The following is a 25,676-nucleotide window of genomic DNA, read 5'->3' as shown; positions in this document are numbered from 1 at the left end:
ATATACTGTGAAGGGGGGGGGGGGACAGGTGCTCCAGAGCTCCAGTATCCTCCAAGACCACCTAACCTGCATCCTGTCAGGCATAAGCACACACTCTCCACATCTTTGGTTAGTTTCCTTTAATGACTTGGCCCTGCCTAGGACTTGTGCCCCTTTAAAGAAAGTGGAGTGGCTCAGATATTTGGGGCAGCTGTTCAGGGGGGTGAAAACAGTACAGTGAGGGTTACCACCCTCAGTGGGGACACTGCCCCAGTGTCCCCAGGGCAGTTCGAGTCTGGAGCACCTTGGAACACCTGTCTTGACTTGCCATTGGAAATGGGATTCTCTCTCCCAGCAAAGACAGTGTGAACCTAAAGATAAGAGCAGACACACAAAGGGCCAGCTGGATCTGGGCAAGATGGTGCCCCTCCTGGTTGTAACGGCCCCCTGTGGCAGGGCCTATCTGTTGGCCTGATTGGAGCACCCCAAGTCTAGTGGCTGAGGCCTAAGATAGCTAGTTGTAAGACACAGCACTTGGCTGGGGGCTGCAGGTGGATAAAGCCTGCCAGAAGCTCTCCCGTAGAGGAACCCGCTGGAGAAGGGAGGAAATAGCTATATTCTTTGCTCAGCCATCAAATGCAAACTTAAGTACTTTGGAGATTTTTCAGAGATGGGGGATGGGGAGAGCCCAAGGCAGCCAGAGCCTCCCAGTATTAAAACTAACCCGTGGGAAGGGGACATCACTTGGAACAAGAATGTTGAAGGAGCTGCTAAATAGGTGGTAAGGAACCCAGTTCTGGTTCTCTAGGAACAAGAAGTAAGGCCACTTACCTAGAGGACACCCCTCAGCAGAGCTGCCTCAGGGCTGGAGCCTCAGTGTCTCGCAACTTCTCACTTTCTCCTCCATGTCTGAAAAAGATGGTCAACCTTTCTCCTCTGCTAAAGACTTCTGCCTTCAGTGTCCAGGCTTCTTGGATGGCAGTGTGGAGACTGGGCCCACTGGCCTGTCCAAGCCCATGTCCCACCCTTTACCCATGTGTACAGGCCACCACAGGGTCAGCAACAATTTCCCAAGAGGACAAAACCAGTCCTCAGATTTTCTGAGGCTTCCAGGCTCAACTGAAGTCCCTTCTATACAGTAACTCCAAGCCAATTCTGTGCCCAGTCAGCTTTTCCTCCGCAGGCTTCCCGAAAATACATTCCCTTCCCCCAGCAGGTTCCGTACCACCTCCAGTTGTGTCTAGTAGGGACTGACCTCAGCTCTAGAGACCTTGTGACCACAGTGAAATAGCCTGGGGGTGGGGTGGGGGTGGTTGTAGCTGGGCTGCTCTGATCTCTATCAGGAAGATAGCATTTTGCCTATTTTGGGGTCCCCCACTGAGCTCTGTACATGCAACATCGCCTCAGTGCATCGATGTGTCCAATTTGGTAATTATAGATTTCCTTGTAAGTGGATTTAGAGGAGAGTTTGACTTTCCTAAATGATAAGGAATGTGCAGAGGGATTTCATTTCGTGTTGAATCAGTCCAGGGTGCAAATCTCATTTCAGCCACTTACCAGCTGAAGAAAGCAAAGCTACTGCCACCTACATCTCAGGGAGGCTTTAAGGACACAATGGAACCTCCCACTAGTTCCGATAGTTGGGCTTAAAAGCCCAGCCCTGCTTCCCTTGTCCTGCATGCCACACTGGTGCCTGCCCAGGCAGGATGGGTGGTGGCTCATTTCCCATCTACCCAGGGCTCAGATTTTGGGGGACACAGGCAGGAATAGGGGAGGCCTTCACTTCAGCTCCCTACTCCCTGCACTGTTCAGAGGACACCTGGCTCAGCTGTTGCACCCCTGTCCCTGGGCATGCTGGGAGGTCCTAGCTCCAGGCTGGGTTGTAGAGACACAGTTATCAGCTGCCCCTTGGGTCTCCAGGCTCACCTGTCAGGATGGCATCCAGCTTTGCTACCACGTGTCGTGCGTTGTCCAAGCTGAAACACATCGGGGGCTTGAACTTCAGGACATTCCTTCCGGGGCCGTCGGTGCTCAACAAAATGTAGTTTTCTTTCAGCCTGCAAGGATAGGACACAGCAGGGCCTGCTGCCCACCAGCCAAGGGCACTTCACATGGGCCTTTCAGACCTTCCTCAGCCTGGCTTTGGCCTCGTGGGCGCGACTCCAGCCACACTGCCCTCAGAACCTTCCATAGGCCAGTTCCCACCAGGATACAGCACTGGCCACCCCCTGCCAAACTCCTGCCCAACTTTATGGCCCAGCATCAGAGGCCCCTGTCTGGGGTGCCCTACATCTGGCCCTGAGCCTGCTGCCTGCACCCCCCCCACCCCCAAGCAGGGGTCTTGCTTCATCCCTCCCTGGAGCCCCAGTTGAAGCCGAGATTGGCCACGGGGCTACAATGTGGACAGCAAGAGTCCTTGCATTTTTCATTTTAACATGGTTTATGTGACATTGTATGGTTTACTTTTTACATGGAAAGTGTCCAACATTCACAAAGAGAGTAGTACAGTGAACCCATGGAGCCCTCACCTAGCTTCTAACTTCCCTGCCAACCCTTTCTCTACTCTGCCCCCAGGTTATGTTGTAACCCCAGACAGGACTATCCAGTTTTAATTTCCAGTTCTTTTTGGAAGTTATTTAACATCATCATTGGTATCTAATAATTGTTTCTAATATTCCACATTTACACTTTTAACCTAGGAAGGTATTTTGGCCTCTGAGAGAAGGGATCTGATGTGACTGTATTTACACTCTGTCTGACCCCCCACTCTCATTCTTTTTTATTTATTCCTTTTATGTAAGTCTTGTCAGGAGCAGGGTGTCCTCAGCCTGCCTCTGGCTCCTTTCTCGCATCCCAGTCTTCCTGGCACTGACAGCATCTGTGCTAGAAAGATCAGGTTCTGGACTTTAAATCCAGCTCTGCCTTTAGCAGGGTGACTGCCACTGAAACACCGTTCCACCTGGTTCCTGTTTCTTCACTGAACTGGAGAAACCACAGGGGTGGTTGTAAGGTGGAGGAGGTCAGGCTTGGCTGAGGATCTGACTCTCTCCTTCCCACAGACTATCCTGAATTTCTGAGTCTTGAGGCTCCCTGGGGGAAAGGGTGGGTGAGCTGGTGGATGTGCCCAACCAGCACAGAGAAGGCAGGGGCTGGGCAGCCACGCAGGAAGGGTCAGCTTCAAAAAACGTGTGGGGAGAACGATTTTTACATCAATACTGTTTACGTGAATTCGAAACAGAATGACACACATTTCACAACTTGAATAAGGACACGCATCAAACACTAGATGGGTTTTCCAAGGTGGGGGAAGGAGGTAGGAGTGAGGAATGGAAATAAAAAGGAAGTAACGAAACAAGAAGGGAAAGGGTCCTGCGGCTTGGGTCCTGCCTGGGGTTCAAGTGAAAGAACATGGGAACCAGAACTGGGAGCGAGGGCTCCTGAGTCCTGAGATGCTGAGTCATCCAGACACTCCCCACCCAGACAAGGAACAGGAGTCCTATTTGAAAACCCTCTAGGAATGGAGAGTCTGGTTCTGCCACAGCCTCAGGTATGGCTCTGGAGAAGCTGCTTCCCTCGGGCAGCCTGGGGCTATGAAATGCAGCGTTGGGGCTGCCTGGGTCTGAGAGCTTCTGCAGCTTTGGCATTTTTGGCATAAGTGTCTGCTCAGGCTGGGAACGGACCGCACCCATCTGAAGCCTTTGCTGCCAGGCACTGGGTACAGAGCTGATGGGGCCGCTTTCTCTGTCCGCAGAGCCCAGTCAAAGGGGTGCACAGATTGGCAGCCCTCTAACCCAGAGGCTAAAAGCCACCTCCTTCAGTCAACCCTGTGTGGGCCCAGCGTGCCTGGGAGAGGCAAGAGGGGAGCTCTTTCCCAGTCAGAGCCGTAGAAACAAGTTGTTTCAAGAAAAAATACCTGGACACCACATAGTCAGCCTCTTCGGTTGCTGGCATCCTTGTGGCCTCATCTTTGATCAGATCCACACCAATGAAGAGCCCAACGCCCCTGGAGCAGAAGGTGACATCTCAGGAGGCCAGGCCTGAGGGACCATGGTCCTTGCTCTCACCCTCTGCCTGGGCCTCAGCCAAGCCCCTGTCAGAAAGCCCACCAGGGCTTGCACCTCTGCCTCCTGGGGAGGCTGAGAGCTCTAGGAACCCTTGGAGGGTGCTAAAACAGTTCCAGGAAGTAACTGTGATGGTGAGGGGCCCTCAATGTGGCTAGAGGAAAGTTTGATCCTGGCTTCACTCCCCTCCTCCCTCCAGAGGTGCCATCTTGGGCAGTAGCACCTGTAGGTGCTTCAGTTCCTCTGCAGAGTGGAGATAAAAGTTCCCACCATCCCAGGTGGTGATGAAGTGAATGAAGGAACCACACCAGGCCCCTGGGAGGTGGTGACTGCTACCCTGAGCCTCACCTGATGTCCCCAAGGATGGGATGTTTGGCTTTCTGCTGTCCAAGGAGCTCCATCAGGAGGCTGCCCACAGAGGCAGCATGAGCCTGCAGCTGCTCCTTTTCCAAGACATCCAGGACGGCCAGCCCAACAGCGCAGGACACTGGGCTGCCCCCAAACTGAGCCAGGCGACAAAGAGCATGTCAGATGCTCAGCAGAGTGGGCCATGCCTCAGGGACTGTGAAGAGCAGCAGAACTGCCACACACAGTGCAAAGGCAGTGATGAGCACAGGCCTGAACCCCTCAGGGCTCAGCATGCTGGGCAGTAAATGGGGTTCTTCTGAGTCCCCCATGGGTTGTCCCATCTTTCCAGGTGCTAATGTGACTGTAATCCAGGCCAAGTAATAGGATCCCCAAGAACATGCAAAAATCAGAGGAGAGGATGTACTAGGCATTCCCACACAGCTGTTTTTTGTCAAAAGGCTTCAGGGCCCCATCTCATGGACTGGACCCAGACCCACTGCATTGCACTGCCCATCACCTCTTTCAAGGAGGGTCAAGAGCAGCATGCCAGAGCCACACCCAGGAAAAGTCACTCTGTGGTTCCAGCTCACAGCTCTGCTGGCTGAGCCCAAGGCAGATTTTAGGGCGCAGACCACAAGCTGCCTGTGAGCCAAATGCGGCCTGAGGATTCATTGTGTTTGGCTTGTGTGGCATAATTAAAAGTTTTGAATTAGGTGCTAATGTCTTAAGAAGAGACTTAACACAAAAATATGTTTGACTTAAAACAAACCTAGCCTATCTGGCTACATTGGCACTACCTGTCCCCTTTAGGCACCCTGAGTGCTTTGACTCACTTCCTCCACCTGGCCCTGCAGGTGTCTGAGGACCTGCATTGCAGAAAGTCAGAAGGAAGGGGTCTCCTGCAGACCATCTTTTTTTTTTTTTAAACTATATCTTAAAAAAACCACAAAACTTTATTGAGGTATAGTTTACATACAATAAACTGCATATATTTAAAATGTATGTAGTTCAGTGTGACTTGACAAGTGTATCTACCTGTGGAACCTCCACTACTATGAAAATACAAAACATTTCCAGCATTCCCCAAAGTTCCTTGTGCTCCCCATCCACTACTGGCCCAGGCAACCACTGACTCTGTCACTATAGTTTTGCCTTTTCTGGAATGTCATGTGAATGGAATCACAAAATATGTAACCTTTTGTGCCTGGCTTCTGCTCAACATGTTTTTAAAATTCATCTATAATGTTGTGTGTATTGGTCGTTTGTTCATTTTATGGCTGCATAGTATTCCATTATATGGACACACTACAATTTGTTTATCCAAATTCCTGTTGATAGACCTTGGGGCTTATTTTGATTTTGGGCTATTTACGAATAAAACTGTTATAAACATTTATAACAAGTCTTTTTGTTAACATACGTTCTCATTTCTCTTGGGTAAATACCTAGGAGTGGAACTGCTGGACGGCTTGATAAATATATATTTAACTATATAAAAAAGTGAAACTGTTTTCCAAAGTCGTACCATATTACATTCCCACCATTAGTCTATGAAATCCCAGTAGCTCCACATCCTCAAAAACATTTGGAATTGTTGCATTTTTTTTTTTTTTTTGTGGTATGTGGGCCTCTCACTGTTGTGGCCTCTCCCGTTGCGGAGCACAGGCTCAGCGGCCATGGCTCACGGGCCCAGCTGCTCTGCGGCATGTGGAATCTTCCCGGACCGGGGCACGAACCCGTGTCCCCTGCATCGGCAGGCGGACTCTCGACTACTGCGCCACCAGGGAAGCCCTGTTGCAGTTTTTAATTGCAGCCATTCTAATGGGTATGCAGTGGTATCCTGTAGACCATCTTGAAAATTTGCTTGCAGAACCTCGTACTTGTGATCATAAAAAGCTTCCTAGGTGATTTGCTGTGAGGCAGCTTTCTGATATGTCCAAAGCAAATTATGTGTGGGATGGACACAGGGGATGGATTGAGGCTATTTATTGCATATTATTATCAACTGTGAACTCGTTAAGAGGTCCTGTGTTCTACCCATAGCATCTTTGGTTTAGAATTGTGGCCTGGCCAAGATGCTGAACTAGCATAATAGATAACATAGTTATCTGTTCTGAACTAGTTCAGAAAAGGCAATATACAAACAACAACAAAAAGCATCAACAACAAACCATGAGGAGGGAAAATGATTTCCAATGTTGCCACATTATATTATTTAAAAATGTCTAGTTCTCAACAGAAAATTATGAATCATGAAAAGAAAGAAGAAAGCATGGCCCATATATGGGGTGGTGGTGGTGGGGGGTGTGGATACAATCAACAGAAACTGTTATGGAGGAAGCCCAGATGATGGCCTTATTAGACAAAGACTTTTTCTTTTTTTTTTAGACAAAGACTTTAAATCAGATATTATAAATATGCTTAAACACTAAAGGAAACCATATCTAAAGAATTAAAAGCTAAGCATGAAAATGGCGTCTTGCCAAATTTGGAAGATCAATAAAGAAATAGAAATTATAAAAAAGAACTAAATAGAAAGTCTGGAGTTGAAAAGCACTGTAGCTGAAATGAAAAATTAAGAGGCTCAACAGCAGATTTAATCAGGCAGATGAAAGAATCAGCAAACTTGAAGATACGTTGATTGAGACTGTCCAGTCTGAAAATCGGGAAGAAAAAAGAATAAAAAAAATGAACAGAGCCTCAGAGACCTGTGGGACACAAGCATACCAACATATGCAAATAAGAATTCCAGAAGGAGAGGAAGGGGCAGAAAGAATATCTGAAGAAACAATGGTCAAAAACTTACTAAATTTGACTAAAAAAACACCCCAACAACAATCTAAACATCCAAGGAGCTCAATGAACTCCAAGTAGAATAAACAAGGTTCATACCTAGACAAAACATAGCCAAGGTACTAAAAGACAAGAACAAGAGGGTGGGTAAATGGGTGAAGGTCGTCAAAGGTAAAAAAATTCCAGTTGTAAATAAGTCACAGGGATGTAAGGTACAGCATGGTGACTATAGTTAATAATACTGGGGACTTCCCTGGTGGTCCAATAGTTAAACTCTGTGCTTCCACTGCAGGGGGCTTGAGTTTGATCCCTGGTCGGGGAACTAAGATCCCATGTGCTGCACAGCGCTGCCAGAACAAACAAGCAATACTGTATTGTATATTTGAAAGTTATTAAGAGAGTAGACCTTAAAAGTTCTCATCACAAGAAAAAAAACTGTAACTTTATGGTGATGGATGTCAAGTAAACTTATTGTGGTTATCATTTTGCAATACATACAAATATTGACTCATTATATTGTACACCTGCAACTAATATGATGTTGTCTGTCAATTATAACTCAAAAAAAAAAAGACAAAGAGAGAATATTGAAATTAGCAAGAGAGAAGCAACTCATCATGTACAAGAGATTCTCAACAAGATTAATAGCTGATTCCTCATCAGAAACCCTAAAGGCCAGAAGGCAGTGGGATGACCTATTCAAAGTGATGAAAGAAAAATACTGTCAGTCCATAATTCTCTATAAAGTAAAAGTATCCTTCAAAGATAAAGGAGACAGGAATTCCCTGGTGGTCCAGTGGTTAGGATTCTGTGCCAAGGACCCGGGTTCAATCCCTAGTTGGGGAACTAAAATCCAACATCCCACAAGATGCATGGTGCAGAATAAAAAAGAAAGGAAAGAAAAGAAAGAAAGAAAGAAAGAAGGAGAAAGAAAGAAAAGAAAAAGAGAAACTAAGGTAGTTCTAGATAATGAAAAAACTGAAAAAATTTGTCAGCAGCAGATCTACTTTACATGAAATACTAACAGTATTTCTTCAGGCTGAAATGAAATGACATCAGACGTATATCAAATCCACATGAAGAAATAAAGAGCACTGGTAAAGACACAAGTAGGTTGAAAGCAAGAGAGTGAAGGTATGCCATGCAAACAGTAACCAAGAGAGCTGGTGTGGCTGTAGTAATATCAGACATAAAAGACTTGCAAGATTAAAATTGCTATTAGCAACACAGGAAAACATAATGATAAAAGAGTCAATCTATCAAAATGATATAACCACTACAAATACATATGTACTTAACAACAGAGCCCCCAAATAAGTAAAGCAAAAAATTAACTGAAAGGAGAACTACAGAATTCAATAAGAACAGTTGGAGAGTTCAGTCTCTCATTTTCAATAATAAACAACTAGGCCAACCAGGAAGTAGAAGGCTTGAGCAACACTATAAACCAACTAGATCTAATAGCTACATACAGAACACTCCACTTCAAAAACGCAGTATAAATACTCTTCTCAAGTGCACATGGAACATTCTACAGGATAGACTATATATCAATATATTAGGCTATAAAACAAGTGTTAATATATTTTAAAAGTCTGAAATCATAGAAAGTATCTTTCTCACCACAGTGGAACGAAGCTAGAAATAAATAACAGAACACTGAAAAACTAAAAAAAATGTGAAAATTAAATAACATGCTTAAACAAACAATGGGTCAAAGAAGTCACAGGGAGATTAAAAAATATTTAGAGATAAATGAAAAAGAAAGCACAACATACCTAAACTCATGGGATGTGGTAAAAGTAATGCTTACAGAAAACTTCATGTCTGTAAATACTTCTTCTGTTAAAAAAAAATCTCAAATGAATATTTCCACCTTAAGAAAGTATAAAAAAGAAGAGCAAACTAAATCTAAAGCAAAAATAAAGGAAATCATAAAGACTACAGTGGAAATAAATAGAAATATAGAAAAACAATAGAAAAAAATCAACAAAACCAAAAGTTGATTGTCTGAGAAAATCAACAAAATTGACAAACGTTAGCCAGACTGACCAAGATAAAAAGAAGAGTCAAATTACTAAGATCAGGAATGAAAAAGGACATATCACTGCCAATCTTATACAAGTAAAAAGAAGTATAAGGGAATAATGTGAACAACTGTCTGTCAACAAGCTAGATAACTTAGATGAAATGAACAAATTCCTAGAAAGATAAAAAATACTGACACTGATTCGAGAAGAAATAGAAAATCTGAATAGACCTGTGGCAAGTAAAAAGAATGAACTAATAATAAAAAAAATCCTCACAAAGCAAAGCCTAGAACCAGATGGCTTCACTGGTGAATTCTACCAAAATGTTGAAAGAATTATTACCAATCTTTCAGAAAGTCTTCCAGAAAATAGAAGAGGCATGAACACTTCCTGGATCATTTTTTTTTGCAGTACGCGGGCCTCTCACTGTTGTGGCCTCTCCCGTTGCAGAGCACAGGCTCTGGACATGCAGGCCCAGCGGCCATGGCTCACGGGCCTAGCCGCTCCACGGCATGTGGGATCTTCCCGGACCGGGGCACGAACCTGTGTCCCCTGCATCGGCAGGCAGACTCTCAACCACTGCGCCACCAGGGAAGCCCCTGGATCATTCTTTGAGACCAGTATTACCCTGATACTAAAACCAGACAACGATATCCCAAGAAAACTATAGATCAATATCTCTTAAGAACATAGATGTAAAAATCCTCAAAAATTAAAATAGCAAACTTAATCTAGCAACATATAAAAAGGATTATACACCATGATCACATGGGATTTATCTCAGCAATGTAAAGTTGGTTTGACATGTGAAAATCAAATAATGTAATAAACCATATTAATAGGATTAAGGACAAAAAAAATCACATGATCCTTACAATAAACGAAGAAAAAGCATTTGATAAAACCCAACAGCCTTCATTATAAAAGCTCTCAAAAATTAGGAAAAAAGGGGAACTTCTTCAACCTGATAAAAGGCTTCTATGAAAAACTCACAGCTGATATTATACTTAACAGTGAAAGACTGAATGTTTTCCCCTAAGATTAGGAAGAAGACAAGATGTCTACTCTTGCCATTTGTAGTCAATATTGTACTGGAGGTTCTAGGGCAGTTAGGCAAGAAAAAGAAATAAAAGGCATTCAGAATGGAAAGGAACAAGAAAACCATTTCTATTCACAGATGACATAATTTGGTACACAGAAAATTCTACAGAATCTATAAAAAACTATTAGAGCTAATAAATGCATTCAGTAAGGCTGCATGATACAAGATCAATATCCAAAAATCAACTGTATTTCTATACACCAGCAATGAAGAATCTTAAAGTGAAATGAAAAAAATGATTCAATTTATAAGAGCATGAAAAAGAATACAATACTTAGGAGTAAATTTAACAAAAGTAGTTCAAGACTTTTACAGGGACTTCCCTGGAGGTCCAGTGGTTAAGACTCTGCGCTTCCACTGCAGAGGGTGTGGGTTCAATCCCTGATCAGGGAACTAAGATCCCGCATGTGGTGTGGCCAAAAAAAAAAAAAAAAAAAAGAAAAAGACTTTTACAATGAAAATTATGAACATGATTGAAAAACAAAGACCTCCATAAATGGACAGATATCTCATGTTTATGGATTAGAAGACTTAGTACTGTTAAGATGGCAATACTCTCCAAATTGATCTACAGATTCAATGCAATCTCTTATCAGACTCCAAGCTGCTTTTTTGGTAGAAATTGACAAGCTGATTATGAAAATTCATATTGAAATGCAAGGGACCCAGAATAGCCACAACAATCTTCAAAAAGAAGAACAAAGACTGGGGGATTAACAGTTCCTGATTTCAAAACATACTACAAAGTATAGTAGTCTAGACTGTGTGCAACTGGCAGGAGGATAGATTTTTGATCAGTGGGACAGAACTGGAAGTTTACAAATAAACCATTAAATCCATATATTTGGGACTTCTCTGGTGGTCCAGTGGTTAAAGGATCCAATGCACCTTCCAATGCAGGGGACGCAGGTTCAATCCCTGATTGGGGAACTGGAACTAAGATCTCACATGCCATGGGGCAACTAAGCCCACGTGCTAGATCTAGAAAATGCGCACCACAACTACTGAGGCTGTGTGCTGCAACGAAAGATCCTGCATGCCACAACAAAGATCCCGTGTGCTGCAACTAAGACCCAATGCAGCCAAAAAAAAAAAAAAAAATCATGCATTTATGGTTGATTGATTTTTTTTTAATTCATTTATTTAATTTTTGGCTGCATTGGGTCTTCGCTGCTGCACACGGATTTTCTCTAGTTGCTGAGAGCGGGGTCTACTCTTTGTTGCGGTGCGCGGGCTTCAGTAGTTGTGGCACATGGGCTTCAGTAGTTGTGGCTCGTGGACTCTAGAGTGCAGGCTCAGTAGTTGTGGCGCATGGGCTTAGTTGCTCTGTGGCATGTGGGATCTTCCTGGACCAGGGCTTGAACCCATGTCCCCTGCATTGGCAGGCGGATTCTTAACCACTGCACCACCAGGGAAGCCCTGGTTGATTGATTCTTGACAAGGGTGCCAAGACCATTCAATGGGATAAGATATAATAAAGAACAGTCTTTTCAGCAAAAGGTGTTGGGACAACTGGATATCTATATGCAAAGTTAAGTAACCCCACCTCATACCATATTTAAAAACTAGCTCAAAATGGATCCAATACCTAAATATAACAATAAAAACTATAAAATTCTAGGAAGAAAACAGAGGTGTAAATCTTTCTGACTGTTGATTAGGCAATGGTTTGTTAGCTATGACTCCAAAGTACAAGCAACCAAAGAAAAAATAAACTGGACTTCATCAAAATTAAAAACTTCTGTGCTTCAAAGGATACTACCGAAAAAGTGAAAAGACACCTCAAATAATGGGAGAAAATACTTACAAATTATGTATTTGGTAAGAATCTAGTATTTAGGATACATAAAGAACGCTTACAGGGCTTCCATGGTGGCGCAGTGGTTGAGTGTTCTGCCTGCCGATGCAGGGGACACGCGTTCGTGCCCCGGTCTGGGAAGATCCTACATGCCGCGGAGCGGCTGGGCCCGTGAGCCATGGCCGCTGGACCTGCGCCTCCGGAGCCTGTGCTCTGCAACAGGAGAGGCCACGGCAGTGGGAGGCCCGCGTACCGCAAAAAAAAAAAAAAAAAAAAAAAAAGAATGCTTACAACGCAGCAAAAACAGACAGGTAACCCAATTAAAAAATTTGCAAAGGATATATTCTTTGGAATATATATGTCACATATAATGGGATGGATATATATATATATATACACATACATATGTGTGTGTATGTGTATATATACCTCAGCACCTCTAGCTATCAGGCAAATGCAAATCATAATGAGATATCACTTCACACTCACTAGGATGGCTATAATAAAAGAGAGAAAATAAATGCTGGAGAGGATATGGAGAAATTGGAACCCTCATACGTTGCATGTAAAGTGGTATAGCTGCTTGGAAAAACTTTGTCATTCCTCAAAAAGTTAAACTTAAGAGTTGCCATATGACCCAGCAATTCCACTCATAGGTAAGGTATACGCTCAAAAGAACTGAAAACACATTCCATACAAAAACATCTACACTGAATGGTCAACTGCAGCATTATTCATAATAACCAAGGAGGGGAAACAACCAAACATCAACTGAAGAATGGATAAATGAAACACGGTATACTCATACAATGGAACATTAATCATTCATAAAAAGGAATGAAAGACTGATTCATGCTATAACATGGATGAACCTTGAAAACATTATGCTATGTGATAGAAGCCAGACACAAAAGGTCACATATTGTGTGACTGCATTTATGTGAAATGTCAAGAACAGGCAAATCCATGGAGACAGAAAGAAGGTTAGTGATTGCCAGTACTTGTAGAGAAAAGGCAATGGGGAGTGATTGCTAATGGGTATGGAGTTGCTTTTTGGGGTGATGAAAATGTACAACAATGAAAATTAAGACAGTAATAATGGCTGAACAACTTGGTGAGTGTACTATAAAAGACTGAATTGTACTTGAATTAAAAACCATTGAATTTGTATTTGAAAGAGTAAATTTTATAATACGTGAATTATATCTCAACTAAAAAAGAATCAGTGATTTCAGCGTTTTCAACAGCAACACTGCATGCAAGGTGACAATGGAATACACTTTTTAAAAAAAATGAATCCATCAGCACTGACTTTATTTATTTAGGCCTGCTGCATGGCATGCAGAATCTTAGTTCCCTGACCAGGGATTGAACCTGTGCCCCCTGCAGTGGAAGCGTGGAGTCTTAACCACTGGACAGCCAGGGAAGTCCCTGGAATATACTTTTACAGTAACTAGGACCTAGATTCTATTTTTAGCTAAAATAGTTAAATATGAGGGCCTGACACAAATACCCTTAGGCACAGAAGACCTCAGAAGGTTTGCAACATAAAGGCTTCCAGTGAAAGGAATTTGGGATGAAATACTTGTAATACAGATACTTAAATAAAATAGGAAGGATTAAAAGACACAGAAAAGTATGGTAAGCTGAAATTATAAATTAAGATGCTAGCAACAGGCCTAAATACATCAATAGTTACGTTAAATTGAAAGTCATTACTTTGAAGTCAAATATTAACAGATTTGGTCAAAAACCCAAATTCTAGATATATGCTGGTTAAAAGAAATACACCTAAAGCATGAGCACACAAGGTTGAAAATAGAAGGGTGGAAAATAATACATTGGGTAATTGATAGTCAAAAGAAAGCTGACTTAGCTTTATAATATCAGATAAAATAAACTTTAAGACCAAAAACCTTATTAGGAATGGAAACTATTACTCCATATAATAAAAGACTCAATTCTTGAGAAACTGCACAGCCACATGCAAAAGAATGAAACTGGACCACTATTTTACACCATACACAAAAAATTAACTCAAAATGGACTGAAGATTTGAATGTAAGACATGAAATCATAAAACTCCTAAAGAAAACATAGGCGGTAAGCTCCTTGACATTGGTCTTGGCAATGATTTTTTGGATTTGACACTGAAAGCAAAGGTAACAAAAGCAAAAATAAACAAGTGGGACTACATAAAACTAAAAAGCTTTGCACAGCAAATCATCAACAAAATGAAAAGGCAATCAACTGACTGGGAGAAAATATTTGCAAATCATGTATCTGATAAGGAGCTAATATCCAAAATATATAAAGAATTCATGTAACTCAGTAGCAAAAAACAAAGCAATACAATTAAAAATTGGGTAGAGGGGCTTCCCTGGTGGCGCAGTGGTTAAGAATCTGCCTGCCAATGCAGGGGACACGGGTTCAAGCCCTGGTCCAGGAAAATCCCACATGCCACGGAGCAACTAAGCCCGTGTGCCACAACTACTGAGCCTGTGCTCTAGAGCTCACAAGCCACAAGTACTGAACCCACGTGCCACAGCTACTGAAGCCCCACTCGCCGCAACTAGAGAAAGCCGGCACACAGCAACGAAGACCCAACACAGCCAAAAATAAATAAATTAAATAAATAAAATTTTAAAAATTGGGTAGAAATCTGAATAGACATTTTTCCAAAGATGACATACAGATGGCTAACAGGTATACGAAAAGGTGCTCAACACCACTAATCGTCAGGGCAATGCAAATCAAAACCACAATGAGATGTCACCTCACACCTGTTAGAATGGCTATTATCAAAAAGACCAGAAATAACAAGTGCTGGCAAGGTTGTGGAGAAAAAGGAATCCTTGTGCATTGTTGGTGGGAATGTACATTGGTGCAGCCACTATGGAAAACAGTGTGGAAGTTACTCAGAAAACTAAAAATAGAACTACCATGTGATCCAGCAATTCCACTTTGGATATTTATCTGAAGGAACTGAAAATACTATCTTAAAGAGCTATCTGCACCCCTACAGTCATGGCAGAATTATTTACAATAGCCAAGATATGTGTCTGTTGATTGATGAATGGAATGTATATATATAAAATTCAGCCCTAAAAAAGAAGGAAATCTTGCCATTTGCAACAAGATGCTTTCATAACTTGAGGGCATTATGCTAAGTGAAATAAATCTGACAGAGAAGACAAATACCATATGATTCCACTTATACGTGGAATCTAAGAAAACCAAAAACCAAACACCCCAAAAACCCTGAACTTTTAGATACAGAGAACAGATTGGTGATTGCCAGAGGTGGGGGTGGGCAAAATGGGTGAAGGGGGTCGAAAGGTACAAACTTTCAGGTATAAAATAATTAAGTCCCAGGGACGCATAGTGACTGTAGTTAATAATACTGTATTGTATGCTTGAAAGCTGCTAACAGATCTTAAAAGTTCTCATCATCATAAGAAAAAAAAAATTGTAACCATGTATGGTGATGGATGTTAACTAGAATTATCGTGGTGATCACCATATATATATATATATATATACACATACACACATATACACACACACACACACACATATATACATACACACACACACAAGTACTGAATCATTACGTTGTACACCTGAAATCAATATAATGTTATATGTCAATTATACCTCAATCAAGAAAAAGATTCAATTCCCAATGAACATACAGAAAAAAAAACCATATATACTGGGAATTCCCTGGCAGTCCAGTGGTTAGGACTCCATGCTTTCATTGCCGAGGGCACAGATTCAATCCCTGGTCGGGGAACTAAGATCCTGTAAGCCAAGCAGCGTGGCCAAAAAAACTCAAAAGTATATATATATACTACTTAATATTATTAAGTAGTATATATATTACTTAACAGCCTCACAATATATGAAGCAAAAATTAACAGTATTACAAGAAAAAAATTGATCATTTTTCATCATAGTGTGAGATTTAAACACACAGTTCTTAATTATTAACAGGTTAAGTAGGAAAAAAATAAATCCAGTAAGAATACAGAAGATTCAAACAACACAATTAACAAGTGTGACCTAAGAGACATTCAGGGAGTCTGGCAAACAACATTTAGAGAACCCACGGACATGTAGAACAAGGACATGTAGAACATGTAGGACATGTAGGACATGTAGAACAATCACGTACCAGGTCACCTCAACACATTTTACAGAATAAGTATCAAAAGAATAAGTGGCAGTAAGTCAGAAGTTAACAAAAAGATTTGAAAAAACTAGAATTGAATGATAATGCAGTGGTTCTCAAACTTTCGGTCTTAGAATTCCCTTACACTCTCAAAAACTTGTGAGGAAGCCAACGAGCTTTTGTTTATATGGGTTATATCTATTTATATTTACTGTAATATTTACAATAAAACAACTATATTTACAAAAAAATTAGTGAGTAGTAGCGGCCTTGTTTGTACAGAAGCCACCATGGTGCTTCCTGGCCCTGGAGCCTTCACTCACCGTGTTGAAGTACTCGACGCCGGTGGCTTCAAATGCCCTCGCCACAGCATGTGTTGTGGCCACACAGGCTACAGGGTGGCCATTGCCAATAGACTTGCCCATGGTGACAATGTCGGGGACAAAGTCTTCCCCCTGCAGCTGGAAGGCCCAGAAGTGCTTGCCTACTCGGCCAAAGCCCACTTGAATCTCGTCTGCAACAAAGACCCCTCCGGCCCTGCGGATGTGCCTGTGGCAGAGGACACACGGCTGATGGGGGACTGTGGTGAGAGGGAGGAGACCAGGAGCTGGGTCTTGGGACTCTGAATCCTGGCTTTGCCAACAGTAAGGTGGGGACCTTATGCAGATAGCTGGCCTTCTTGGAGCCACTATTTCTTCAGGGGCTTTGTCTGACAATTCTGGCAGGAATTGCCAGGCTGAGGTTGGAATTTGGAACAAAGGCTGGCAAACCCCACCCTGGGGCAGCCTCTCCCACCTACTCACCCTGCCACTTCTGGGAAGTAGCCAGCAGGAGGAATGATCTGCCCTCCCACACTGGGCAGAGACTCAGCAAAGAACGCTGCAATCTGTGGAGGAGAAGGGAATGGCACTGCGGAGGGGCTGAGCTGCAAGCTGAGCGCGTCCGCTGATGCTGGCTCAGTGCTGGCTCCAAACATGATGAGTTACTGTCCGCACTGTGCCCCCACTTTGGGCTCCACATCACACCTGAGGGTCTGTGACATAGCTTTTTCAGGCCTTGAACCAGTTCTTACCACCTGGATGCCTTCAGACCCCCTGTACTTAGCATGCTCCAGATGAAATCCAGACTTCTCCCCCATAAGCCTGTTCCTTCCCTTCTCCCATATGGTGAGTCCCATCCCTCCCAACTAGGACAGAAATCTGGCCCCATCCTTGATCCAGCCTCCTTCTTCATCTATCAGTCAGCACAGCCTCTGACTCTATCCCTTTAACATTGTCGCACCCACTCCTTCCCCTCCCCGCTGGATACTCCTGCCTCCTGGCAGACCTGCCAGTTTCTGCCTTGGCCTCCTGCCTTCTAACTGGACACATCTTCCAATCCATCCTCCACTGGCCACCAGGGTGATGCCTCAATGTAGACACTGAGCTCATCACTGTCCTGTTTAAAACCCTTCACTGACCCTTTTGCTTATAGCAATGACTTCCAAACTGTGTTCTGCCTTGGAGCTGCTTCAGAGGCTACTGCTGGGATGAAGGAAGGACTGACGGGGTGGGAAACTGGTCACCCACCCATGCTGCCACCACAGGAATCTCTTTTTTGGTTTTATATAAGTAGGTGCAGAGCATCGGAAATGCATGGGCCAGGCTTCCTGGATCTGGCTCTGCCAACCTTTCTGGCCTGTCTTTGCTATATATCCTGTGTTCAGCTGTCACTCCTTCAGCAAAGCCTTCTAGAGAGCCCTAATACCAATCACCAGCTGCCTCCCCTCTACTGCTGCCGTGGCTGCTGCTCTTCCAGGGTATGACATCTCTCTCCTGTCTCTGCCCCACAATCCATCTCTACTACGCTGCCCTGGGTGGGTCTCCCCATTGCTTACTCGGGCCAACAGGGCCTCCTCATGTCACCTGCCCTCAGACTGGCCCCATTCAACTGCATCCCCTGGTCCTATTACCTTCTCTCTTAAAACTCTATAAAACTCTATAAAGGTCTCCCATGGCCTCTAGCCCCTCAGCTAAAGGGGCACTTGCAGTCCACGGGCCTATGGTCCTGCCTGCTTCTCTAGGTTCATCTCCTGCCGGCTCAGCCTGGCCCCATACTCACACGGTTCCTGCACAGGCCGCCGCTCTGTTGAGGATGCCTTTCCTTGTCTACCCCGACCCCGCCTTGAATGGCTAACTCCTACTCACCTTGTATTACTAAAATCAGGCAGCACCCCCTACACGGACCCACCATCACACACACCCCAGCCCAGCTTGGGCCCCTGGAGTCCAGTAATGCCCAGGACATATCTCTACCTAAACTCTCTGCTGAGCACTTAATCCCTCTACTAGACTCCCAAAGGGCAGGCCCTGGTTCCAATTTCTCTCAGGGTTCCCAAGATCCAGTCCAGGGCTGGCAACATTTGCTGTTTGCTGGACCAGACCTGCGTGGATGTGGTTACCTTCCTGCCCTTCTCCTGTGCGCTGCTGACCACACGTTTCACCTCGCTGGCATAGGCCACAGCTGGATTGGGGTGGTCCTCCCGGTAGGGGCCCCGGTAGGTGTCTGGGAGAGGTGCCTGTGGGGAGTGACAGCACCATGTCATCCAGGCTGAGGCGCAAGCACCGGCCTGTTGCCCACTTGAGCAGTGCATACCACGTGGACCCACTCCTTCTGGCCATCCAGGTCCCGGAACTTGTAGGGGCTGATGTCAATCAGGGAGCTCAGGTGACCATGATAAGCACTGGGAAGGAGAAGGGAGAGTGGGCTCAGACCCAGGTGGCATGTACTCCCTGGCCTGGCCCTGACAACTGTCTATTCACCTCAGGAAACACTCAGGGAAGACCAACCTTTCAGACACAGCCTGAGTCCTAGGGCCAGGAACGAGCACAGGCCTTGGAGTCAGCAAGCCTTCCTCCAAGGCCACTTACTAGCTATGTAACGGTGGCTAATCGTTAAAATCTTTGGGCTCAGTTCCCTCCTCTGTAAAGTTGGGGGTGGTGGTGTTTCTCCTTCATGGTTGTAATGAACCTTAAATGTGATAATGCTCTAACCCTGGGCCTGGGTCTTGTGCACAGCAGATACTCAGTACAATGGGAGCTACTGTTGGAACATTTTTTAATTTTATTTTTTTTATCTTTTGGCCGTGCCACACGGCATGTGGGATCTTAGTTCCCCGACCAGGGATCAAACCCGCGCCCCCTGCATTGGCAGTGCAGAGTCCTAACCACTGGCCCACCAGGGAAGTCCCTACAACAGTTTTAATACCTAATATGTGGGACCAACTCTCACCACCTTATAAAGCATTCTCTGCTCCCCAGAAGCTGCCACCACAGAAGAGACACCCGGGGGAAAGAGCCGCCTGGTGTGTGTGTGTGGGGTGTCTCTGTGGCCAGGGCCTCATGATCCTCTCCAGGCCCAGGCCCCTCATCTTTCCTGCCCAAGGCACCCAAAATCAGAGCCTCACTGATCCCCAATAAGCAGCAGGCCCACGCTTCTGGAAATGGCACTTACTGATCTAATACCACCACGTCCCAGTGTCCTGTGTATTGGCGCGCCAGCCTCAGGGCCAGGTCGTTGGCTTCTGACCTATGACAGAAAAAGTGGATACTGCTTGGACAGCTATCCAAGGGCTTTCCCTCCAGGATAACTGCTTTCTACAGAGAAACCTGGAGGGAAGGAAGAGCCCTTCCAGCAGCAAGAAGATTCTTAGGACACCATTCATTAGTCATTCACTTATTCATTCAGTAAACATTTATCAAATGCCTTCAATGTGCTAGGAGCTGGGGGCGAAAATAGTAAGTAAAACAGGCAGGCTCTGGCCCTCCTGGAACTTACATTCTACTATGCGTCACGAAAGCCAAAAAACAAAGACAGAATGATCATTTGGTAAGTGCTACAATGGACACAGGGTACCGAGAGAACCAGGTGGGGCCCTACCTTAGATAAGGGGTGTTATGGGATGAATCGTGTCTCCCCAAATTCATGTGTTGAAACCCTAACTCCCAGTATCTCAGAATGTGATTGTATTTAGAGACAGGGCCTTTAAAGAGGTGATTAAGTTAAAATGAGGCCATCTGGGTGGCCTTAATCCAATACAACTGGTCTCTTTGTAAGAAGATATTTGGACACACAGAGAGACACCCGGGGGTGTGCATGCTCCGAAGAAAGGCCATGTGAAGACAGTGAGAAGGTGGCCACCTGCAACCAAGGAGAGAGGACTCAACGAAACCAAATCTGCCAGCAACTTGATCTTGGATTCTGACTTCCAGAACTGTGGGACAATAAATTTCTGTTTAAGCCACCATGTCTACGGTATTTTGTTACGGCAGCCAGAACAGACGAAGGCCACACCTGTAGAGTCCTGAGGGTGAAGTTTCTAGGCAGAGTGAGCAGCACACACAAAGACCTTGTGAAGGAAAATTGCTCAGGGAACCACAAGAAGACAAGGGAGGCCAGGGGCAGCATGAGAGAGGAAGTGGGGAGATAGGCAGGGCTGCAGAAGGAGCCTGGATTTTCTTCTCAGTGCCATGTGAAGCTACTGAAAAGTTTTAATCAGAGAAGGGACATGATTCAGCTCCCATATGAGGAGGAAGCCTCTCTGTGTATATAATGGAGTAGAAGGGAATTAAAGTGCAAGTGAGGAGACCTAGAAGGAGGACACGAAGGTGAGAGCAGGTGGTGACCACGCAGACAGAGAGAGGTGAATGGAGTTAGGAGACAACCTGGAGACAGACAAGGCAAGCCTGATGCAGGACTGGGAGGAGGGTGCGTTTCTACCTTGAGCAGAGGCGCAGACGGTGCTGCCATTTGCCAGGACAGATAGGGTGAGGGAGGGCTGGTCTTCTTGGGAAAGTCTGGGGTAGGTGCCTGAGAATGTCAGGGAGAGCCAGTGCCATGGTCCCACACCAGGTGTTAGCGAAGACAACTCTTTCTTTTCTTTTTTTTAAAAATAAATTTATTTATTTATTTTTAGCTGCATTGGGTCTTCGTTGCTGCGCACGGGCTTTCTCTAGTTGCAGCAAGCGGGGTCTACTCTGTTGTGGTGCATGGGCTTCTCATTGCGGTGGCTTCTCTTGTTGTGGAGCATGGGCTCTAGGCATGCGGGCTTCAGTAGTTGCAGCATGCGGGCTCAGTATTTGTGGCTCGTGGGCTCTAGAGCACAGGCTCAGTAGTTGTGGCTCATGGGCTTAGTTGCTCTGCGGCATGTGGGATCTTCCCAGACCAGGGATAGAAGCCGTGTCCCCTGCACTGGCAGGCGGATTCTTAACCACTGCGCCACCAAGGAAACCTGATGATCAACCCCTGATGTCTTTTGGACAGGTGATGTTAGACCTGTTCCAAAGTCAAGTGGGCAGTTAGAACCTTGAGGCTGGAACACATGGGAAACATCTGGGTTTAAGATACAAATTTGGGGGACTTCCCTGGTGGTCCAGTGGTTAAGACTCCACACTCCCAATGCAGGGGGCCTGGGTTCGATCTCTGGTCAAGGAACTAGATCTCACATGTCGCAACTAAAGATCCTGCACGCCGCAATGAAGATCCCGCGTGCTGCAACGAATTCCTGGCACAGCCAAATAAATAAATAAATTTTAAAAAGATACAAAGTTGGGAGTCACCAGCATGTGGATGATATGTAATACATGGGAATGGATGAGGTAAGGAAGGCAGAGGGCTCAGAGAGGACCAGCCCTGAGGAATAGAGTAGGAAGAATTGGCATAGGAGACAGGGGGAGTGGCCAGAAGCTGGCAGAAAACAAGAAGCGTGAAATGTTCTGGAAGCAAGACCAGAGAGAGTGGTAACTGTCAATATTACTGAGAAACAGGAAGACAAGGGCAGCAAAGAGACCAGGTCCCCCCACTGTTTCTATGCCTCATAATTCTCTGTACTTTTCTCTCCCAGGCACACTGGGCTGGTTCTGTGTACACGCCATCATCTGCCATTTCTGCCTCCACTGCTACTCCCAGTGTAGCATAACCTATCACCGGTCACTAAACTGGTGCCTAATGGTGTCCATTCTTGCTTTCCTCCAGTCCTGATGACATCACTTACCTGATTAAAACCCTCTGATGGCTTCCCAATGCTCTTGGGATACACAGATTCCTCACTTGACCAATAAAGCCCTGGGTGATGGGCCCTGCCTCCCTCCCCAGTGTCCCCAGGCTCCCACCCTCTGCCCTCCCTCACTGGCTGCCTTTCAGCTCAAGTGCGCTGGGGTGCAAATATTCTTCCTGCCATAGGACCTCTGTACAGGCTGTTCCATGTGGTGACCTTGACAAGAACACTTCCAATGGAGCGGGCAGCACCCTACCTTCCTCCTCATCTAGCTATCCCCTAGTCAGCTCTTAGCCTAACATCACTTCTTCAGGGACGCCTTCCCCGACCCTCTCAGAGCAGGCCAGGTCACCCCACTGCTTCTATGCCTCATTATTCTCTGTAGTTTTCCTCCAGACAATGATTCCTCTTTGTAATTTTGTATTTCTTTGAAGCATCTTTGATGTTTCTGTTCCTTACAGAGCAGGGATTTTGGCTGTAGCTCCCAGCACTGTGCCTGTGTATGCATAAAGCAGAAATAAAGGAACATATTACCTTGGTAAGCCCCAACAATGATCTTAGAAGAAAGGTAATGGCACTCCTTACAAAGAGAACAGGAAAGTGGATCTGACAGAGAAGCAGTGGGGCCTGCAGCTAGGAAGCGTGGGTGTCTGGCCCACTGAGGGCTGCCTCTCCCCACACTCCGTCGGCTACACAATGCTATGCCCATGTGAGCAAATCTCTCCATCGTTGTCTCATCCTTTTGCTGGGGGCTGGCCACAGTGCACTTACCCAGAATTCAGGAAATAAAATACACAGAGCTTCTCCGGTAGGGTCTCGGACAGCCTCTGTGCGTAATCCACGATGTTGTCGTGCAGGTACCGGCTGTTGGTGTTGAGCACCTGGTTCTGTTCATGTGCTGCTTGGACCACGAGAGGGTGGCAGTGCCCAACTGCAAGAGGGCCACCTCCATCACACAGCCGGCCCCACTCAGCCAATCCCTCCGGGCCTCTCCCAGCCCCAATCTGTGAACCCAACTAAAGGAGATGCAGTTATAGAGGCAGAGGTACAGAGGAAAGACGGGAGTCTGAAGACAGAGGGGGTGAGACAGAGGTGCCAGTCTGGAAAGGGAGACCTAGAAAGGAGTCCCTGAGATTCTGGAAGAAGGCAAAGTTCTCTGGCAGAAACCTGATCTCGAAAACCTATGCTCTTTTTTTTTTTTTTAACATCTTTATTGGGTATAATTGCTTTACAATGGTGTGTTAGTTTCTGCTTTATAACAGAGTGAATCAGTTATACATATACTTATAAAAACCTATACTCTTTAGGAAGCTTCTTGAGGCCTTCTGCTCAACAAAGACAGGGGTGTGGGATATGGGGGATGGACAAGCGGTAGGGGTGTCGTCAGTGGCTTGACTTCACCAGGCAGGGGGGCTGGAAGTAATGATGGCCAATGGCCAAGGATTATGATAAGAGAATGAAGATGATTGGGTGCTCACCAAGTGCCAGGCACACTCAAAGCAAGTTACATGAATTAACCCACTTAATCCCCCAAAACATCTGGAGGTGCATACCAAGTATTATCATGTTCATTTTGCAGATGAGCAAACTGAGGCACAGAGACTTAAACTTGCCACAAAGATAGCAAGTGGAGGACAGGGATATGAACCCAGGCAGTCTGGAACTCCCTTTCCTTCCACCAGCTCTGGTGGCCTCAACTGGATAACTAAATTCCTACTTCAGTTTCCTTATCCAGGACCTGAGATGATCACATGGGCTGAAGCCTTGCCATGACTGCCAGGGCTCGGCCAGGGTCCTGTTGGGTTGCTGGCCATGGCTGGGCGGACTGCTGTTCTCTGAGCTCACTATCCAAGTGGAAGTGGACCCTTAGATTTAGGTCTCTGACTCCTGCTGATTTAGCAGAGCTACTGCTTGGAAACTTCTACAGCTACCCCAGAAAGACCGGGTCTCCTCTGCACATGGATGCTGGCTAAGCAGAACCTGAGTTCTCTGTACCTCTCTGAACCTCAGGTTCACCCTTGGACCAGGTTCACAGTGTTGGCATGCTTTCCTGCCCCATCTTGAGGTATGATACTGACCGTGAGCCACATTGTTGATGCAATCGATGTATTCCGCCCCCTGTTCATCATACATGTATTGCCCTTGGCCCCGGACAATCTTAATAGGATCCTCAGGAAAAAAGAGTCTGCAGGAATTGCTGTGGGGACAGACAGCGAATGGACAGCCATGTCTGAAGACCGGAAGGGAGAAATCCACCCATCACAGGCCTCCCCCTACCCTTTCCCAGTTTCTGGAAAGGACAAAAGCTTGAAGGGCAAGTTGTTGCGTCCCTGCCTCCACTCCCTCCCCCACTCCACAGGTGGCTGGAAAGGAGAAAAGGATGGGGTAAGAAGTTGCTAAAACAAACTGTTTCTTGGGCTTCCCTGGTGGCGCAGTGGTTGGGAGTCCGCCTGCCGATGCAGGGGACACGGGTTCGTGCCCCGGTCCGGGAAGACCCCACATGCCGCGGAGCAGCTAGGCCCGTGAGCCATGGCCGCTGAGCCTGCGCGTCCGGAGCCTGTGCTCCGCAACGGGAGAGGCCACAACAGTGAGAGGCCCGCGTACCGCAAAAAACAAAAACAAATTGTTTCTTAAGTTATTTTAAGGCTATGTGGCTTCATTCATTCCCACATGTGCCCATTGAGTCGCTCGGGTCCCGGGAAAGGTGGCTGCTCCAGACCCACACGGGCTCCCTAAGGCAGTGTCTCTTTGCTGGGATGAGTGAAGAGGGCACCACCATTTGGTGGCTGGCTCTCGGCCCTAAACAAGTCCTTGCCCTCCAAGCCTGCTGCCCTGGTGGGGGCCAGCCCCAAGCTCTAGCCCAAGGCTGCCTCATGCCCCACGTCCCACCGACAGCCCCTCAGACACAGGTCAAGGGTAGACTTTCTCTAAGGCTGCCTGTGAGCCGACACCCCACCCCACCCTTCGTCTGGACTTTCAGCCCCTTCCTGGGTCACTCTCGAGCCGGGCCCAGGTCCGGAGGGCGGGCCACCACTGGGCGAGGTCCTCCCAGGAGCCCGGCTGCGGGGGTGGATAAGACGCTGCGGGGGAGGCGCGGGATAAGACAGCCGAGACAGGCTGCGCGCGGCGGGGTCTCAGGGGCCAGAGGCGCCGGAACAGGGATAGGTCGTGCGAGGCCGCGGGGGCTGGGGCCTGTAGGCTCGCGCCGGACGTGCGTGCCTTGTGCGCGGCCCCCCCCACCGCGTCGCCATCTCGGTACCTGAGTAGCCGCCTTCTCAGGGCCAGAGTCGCGGCCTTCCCGCGCGGATCAGTGGCCATGGCGCCCGCCAGCACTCGCTCTGAGACACTGCGCGGAGG

At 46.0% G+C, this 25,676-nt stretch overlaps 1 protein-coding gene across 5 annotated transcripts; it reads right to left on the bottom strand.

Moving 5' to 3' along the window:
- Nucleotides 1-104: 104 nt before the first annotated feature.
- On the bottom strand, nt 105-25,676 carry PHYKPL (5-phosphohydroxy-L-lysine phospho-lyase). Of its 5 annotated transcripts, XM_004284784.4 has the most exons (13): nt 25,579-25,676; nt 24,398-24,516; nt 23,091-23,250; nt 19,778-19,852; nt 18,920-19,007; nt 18,726-18,842; nt 17,089-17,171; nt 16,609-16,834; nt 4,389-4,543; nt 3,893-3,982; nt 1,906-2,036; nt 811-888; nt 105-350 (listed from the first exon to the last, which is right to left on the bottom strand). In XM_004284784.4, the coding sequence occupies exons 1-12, from the start codon at nt 25,635-25,637 to the stop codon at nt 839-841; spliced, it is 1,353 nt and encodes a 450-aa protein (XP_004284832.1). In that variant the 5' UTR covers nt 25,638-25,676; the 3' UTR covers nt 105-350; nt 811-838. The 5 variants fall into 5 exon arrangements, with proteins under 5 accessions (XP_004284832.1, XP_049564181.1, XP_033270802.1 ...); XM_049708224.1 differs by having other exon boundaries at nt 105-888; XM_033414911.2 differs by lacking the exons at nt 3,893-3,982; nt 4,389-4,543.

This window comes from Orcinus orca, chromosome 3 (assembly GCF_937001465.1).
Source record: "Orcinus orca chromosome 3, mOrcOrc1.1, whole genome shotgun sequence".
NCBI classification, from domain to species: domain Eukaryota; kingdom Metazoa; phylum Chordata; class Mammalia; order Artiodactyla; family Delphinidae; genus Orcinus; species Orcinus orca.
The sequence above is the reverse complement of the archived record's forward strand: the minus strand, read 5'-3'. Positions and strand labels throughout refer to the sequence as shown.

Bases quoted from the DNA above. Each gene is read 5' to 3' on its own strand.
- PHYKPL (XM_049708224.1), bottom strand. From the start codon at position 25,637: ATGGCCACTGATCCGCGCGGGAAGGCCGCGACTCTGGCCCTGAGAAGG. The intron at 17,172-18,725 runs GTAACCACATCC...TCTCCTCCACAG, and splicing joins CACAGGAGAAGGGCAGGAAG to ATTGCAGCGTTCTTTGCTGA. The intron at 4,544-16,608 runs GTGAGTGAAGGC...CGCCTGGCTCAG, and splicing joins GCGTCGAGTACTTCAACACG to TTTGGGGGCAGCCCAGTGTC.